The sequence below is a fragment of the Bos indicus x Bos taurus genome, chromosome 19, assembly GCF_003369695.1.
Source record: "Bos indicus x Bos taurus breed Angus x Brahman F1 hybrid chromosome 19, Bos_hybrid_MaternalHap_v2.0, whole genome shotgun sequence".
NCBI lineage: Eukaryota > Metazoa > Chordata > Mammalia > Artiodactyla > Bovidae > Bos > Bos indicus x Bos taurus.
In genome coordinates, this window is record NC_040094.1 from 16,919,380 (window position 1) to 16,923,720 (window position 4,341).

Sequence of the window (4,341 nt, forward strand, 5' to 3'; positions counted from 1 at the left end):
ACTCAAAAAGCCTCTCAAAGAGCCCCCGTACTTTTCCATCCGTGAAGACCAAGTTTAAGTTCCACGATGAATCCTCCTTAAGTGGTCATAAAACTTTAGTCTAAATAAACCTCTTGTCAAGGATTATCTGACTTCATGGTGTCTATTTTCTATTTATCCTGGGTAGGAGGATGATCAGAGAAATAAAGCAGGCATGGGGAGGGTATCACAGGCTACAGTGGATCACGGGAGAAAAATCTGGGGCAAGCATGGCGCTGACCAGAAAAGGAATGGTAGTGAGGGTCCTGCTGAATAAGAGACTGAAGTACTAGGGGTCTGGGAAACCTCTCTGGGAGACTGGGAAGTAGAGGGATGGAAAGGTTTTGTCTGGTTGTCTCCATTTCACACCCAACCCCGCCTCCTGCCCTGAATCTCATTCAAAATCAGCAGCACCAAAAGACGATGTCTCAGGAACACAGTCCCCCTTCCATAACCATACCTCTCATCCCTTCTCCTATCTTTCTCCCTCCCAGATCAATGTGGGTTCCCCACAAAAAGTACAACCACAGAATGTAATAAAAATGTATTTTTATAAATTCCTAAAATAACATGCATTTCCATTTAACATTTATGAGTCTCGTAAACCTTTGCTTTACGAGAGTGATGTCTTCTTTTTTTTTTTTTTAATTATCAGAGATTATCATTGTAGAATATTGAGAAGTATAGAACAAAATGCAATGATTGGAGGATGATTGTTCTACAATACTGTATTGGCCTCTGTCACACATCAACATGAATCAGCCACAGGTATACACATGCCCCCTCTGTCCTGAACTCCCCTCCCGTCTCCCACCCCATCATACCCCTCTAGGTTGTCACAGAACCCTGAGTTGAGTTCCCTGTTCTACACAGCAAATTCTCACTTGCTATCTATTTTGCATATGGTAATGTACATGTTTCCATGCTATTCTCTCAATTCATCCCACTCTTTCCTTGAGCTACATCTTCTTAAAAATACAAAACACTGTCCTTTTGATGATCCTTGCCAGGACCCTTACAAGATTCCAGGGAGGTAAGGGGGAAAGAGACAACATTCCTCATCCTTTGCAGGGGATTAAATTGGGGTTCACTGAAGTAAAGGGAGCCAACCAAAGCTTTCCATTTTAAAAATAGCAAAAAATTAATGGTGGAGAACTTTTAAAAGCTTTAATAACTTAAAGGGAGTATGTTTAAATAAAACATACATGTTTCATTATTAAATAAAAGCCATTACTTTTAGAATGAAGTTGTGATTATCTCAGAATACATCTTAGGAAGAATCGAAAAGTGAACCAAGCCTTTTGAGGCTCTTTAAAAGGTGAATTTTTTTTTTTTTTAAGGTGAATATTTATGACTTTAAAGTTTGGGATTTTTGGTTCAGGTACTCCATGGCATTCTGGACCCACTTCTCCTGGGGATCGACACAGATTTTCTTGTTCTGTTTGGTGTTGAATCTGTGGGAGAGAAGAAAATATTAAGGATCCTCTTTGAAAAGTGTGCTTGTTTAATCCTAAACCTTCCAGAACCATCTGCCATGGGATAAAGGGCCTGCAGAGGGAGCAGGGGAGGGGAGAGAGGAAGGGTGGGATGCTGATGGTGAGTGGCTGCTTGTGATGAATCAGTGGAGCCATCCTTGCTCTTGACTCAAAGGAACTGGGATGATCTGAACAAACATCCACATAGAGAGCTAGAGTGAAAATTTCCTGTTGTGAAAACTCATGGACTGGATTGCAGAGATGAAACTCAGTGCAGAGTTCCAGGTAGCTCTAGTGTTGCTTCAAGAACTCTCTCCCCCAGAAATGAAGTTTGGGACTGGGAGAGGGTAAGCTTTGTCTACTTACATCACAGCTTTCTGAGGACATTTGCTGCTCGTGATTTTTCTGTAGCTCTGCAGTCGCTGAATGGAGATCTTCTTTTTAGACATATTAAAGCAGCAGATGGTTGGAATAGAAGCTGAATTGGGGGAGAAGTGAACAGAAAGCATGAGCACTAATGATATGTAGACAATTTTTAAGCATGACTTTGTAAGGAAGGAAATTTAAGAGAAGGCAAAGAAATGTAAGAGATGGAGGCAGAATCTGTCTGCTCTGAGATCCTGTACCTCTGCCGTTGATAGGTGTCCCCAGCTATGCAATAGAGACCCATTGCTATAGGCAAGGATTTGGAAAAAGCTTGGTCAATGCCATACACTCCAACTTTCTCTTTACAAAGAGTTATGTAGCTGTGTCAAAGTCATAATACCATCCACCAGATATTCTCCATTCTCTGCTTTCTGGACACATGATAGACTCGCATTTCTCTGCCACTCTTGGTTGATTAGAACCATTAACTAATTTTGACCCAAAAGTGAGGAGATGAAGTGACAAATGCCATTTCTAAGCTAGTTTTTGTAATTGCCAGTGCAAGACCTTTGAGATCTTTCTTTTCTTTCATTACACTAAGCAGTAATATTCCCATCAGTTGCTCCATCCATCCAGAATCCTGAGTATATGAAGTCAAAGCTCTAGCCAATACATTATCGATGTTCAGTATAGGTAAGAAAATTAACCTTTGTTGTGTTAAGCCACTGATAATTTAGGTTTGCTTGTTACCCCAGTGTGCATTTCCTTATTCAGACTGATACATACAGTAAATCTAAGTCATCAGAGGGTGAAAACATGAGTTATGTACAAACATATAGATATTTTTCCCAAACAGAATCAAAACACATCATCTTGAGAGATTCCCCTGAGACCTCATGCCCTTCCTGTAACCATTGATCTTAAAGGTTGTCTTGGAGTCCAGTAATAATCTGGGGTGTACAATCAAAAGATTTTTTTTTTTCTCTCCATCACGGACAAAAACCCTCTCTATGCCCCTAGTAAGAGAAGTCATTCTCTCATGTGGCCCCATCCTCAAACAAGCGAGGGCACCCAGATCATGGATGGACACAACATTGCTCTCAATGTTCATGTCAGGAAAGAACAGGGGGACCAGTTTAGTGGCCTGGGTTTCTAGTTCTGTCTCTTGCTCTGATTGTGAGGTTGAGGCTCTTCTTGTCCACTCATGAAACCCATTTTCCCATCTTTAAAATGAGGGAGTTCGCAGCAAGTCTCTGAAGATTCTTGCTGATCTGACAGTGAAGGCAGTGATCAGTTTTCCCGCAGAGAGAGGAGCTTACCTGGCTGAGCCAACACCTGGATGCTGCAGAGGGTGGCTGTGAGCAGCAGACACAGGAGCACTGCAGAGACCTTCATGTTGAGGGGCGAGGTCGCCAGCTTCAGCCTGAGAGCTGCTGATTCCTGAGTTTGTCTCAGCCTCTCTGCAGCTCTGGCTGCTCTGTGTGCCTTTTAAAGACAGTGCAGTGTCTGTGGGAGCATCCAGGGAAGCTTTTGCCTGGCCAGGGTCATGAATGAATCATAACAAAGGCAGGTCCTAAATTGCTGTCAACATATTCCAGCAAGTTAACAAGACAGAAGAGGTAAACTAGGGGGTGGGGACTTGTCACATTTTTTTTTCAATTAACCCATGTTTGTGGAATGACTGAGAACAGATGGTAATCTAGAGGGTCATTTTTACAAAGCTCTGCTTTCTCTGATGGAGAAGGCAATGGCACCCCACTCCAGTACTCTTGCCTGGAAAATCCCATGGACAGAGGAGCCTGGTGGGCTGCAGTCCATGGGGTCACTAGGAGTCGGACATGACTGAGTGACTTCACTTTCACTTTTCACTTTGATGCATTGCAGAAGGAAATGGTAACCTACTCCATTGTTCTTGCCTGGAGAATCCCAGGGACGGCGGAGCCTGGTGGGCTGCCATCTCTGGGGTTGCACAGAGTCGGACACGACTGAAGCAACTTAGCAGCAGCAGCAGCTTTCTCTGAAATGAACCTTATGCAGTGGAAAAAGAATCCAAAAGACCGAGGGCATGAAGAGACAAGGAGATTCAAGTACCTTCTCTGGTTCCTATGTTCATGTGGTGGTCTTTAGGATTTCGAAGGTTAGAAAGGGGCACTAAGACTTCTGCTAGGCTTCCAGCCAAATGCAGGAGGTCTCAGCTACTCTGAACATTTCCAGGTCTCTGGGAACCCATAAACTGTAGCACACGAGAATCTCACCCCCATAATTCAATCTAGCAGTCAGAGAATCTTAGTTCCTTGATAATTTAGTGTCATAGAATATCAGAACTGAAGAGTTCCTATTCCTGTGCAGTCTTTACTCAGCTTTATTGAGGAATATTTGACAAATAAAGACTGTTATGTATCGAAGGTGTACAATGTGATGGTTTGGCATTTATATGCACTAAGAAATGATTATTGCAACCAAGTTAACTCATGGATCCATC

General features: G+C 42.7%; 1 protein-coding gene across 1 annotated transcript; it reads right to left on the bottom strand.

Annotated features, from left to right (window-relative positions):
* Positions 1-547: 547 nt before the first annotated feature.
* On the bottom strand, positions 548-3,456 carry LOC113878199 (eotaxin). Its single transcript, XM_027519114.1, has 3 exons — positions 3,179-3,456; positions 1,860-1,971; positions 548-1,472 (listed from the first exon to the last, which is right to left on the bottom strand). Exons 1-3 carry the CDS (start codon positions 3,252-3,254, stop codon positions 1,367-1,369), a joined length of 294 nt encoding a protein of 97 aa, XP_027374915.1. The 5' UTR covers positions 3,255-3,456; the 3' UTR covers positions 548-1,366.
* Positions 3,457-4,341: the final 885 nt, after the last annotated feature.

What these genes read in the sequence shown, in the direction of transcription:
- LOC113878199 (XM_027519114.1), bottom strand. Translation starts at nt 3,254, where the DNA reads ATGAAGGTCTCTGCAGTGCTCCTGTGTCTGCTGCTCACAGCCACCCTC. An exon ending in CCAGGTGTTGGCTCAGCCAG is followed by an intron (nt 1,972 to 3,178) that starts GTAAGCTCCTCT and finishes CCCCCAATTCAG; the next exon opens with CTTCTATTCCAACCATCTGC. An exon ending in TGTCCTCAGAAAGCTGTGAT is followed by an intron (nt 1,473 to 1,859) that starts GTAAGTAGACAA and finishes TCTCTCCCACAG; the next exon opens with ATTCAACACCAAACAGAACA.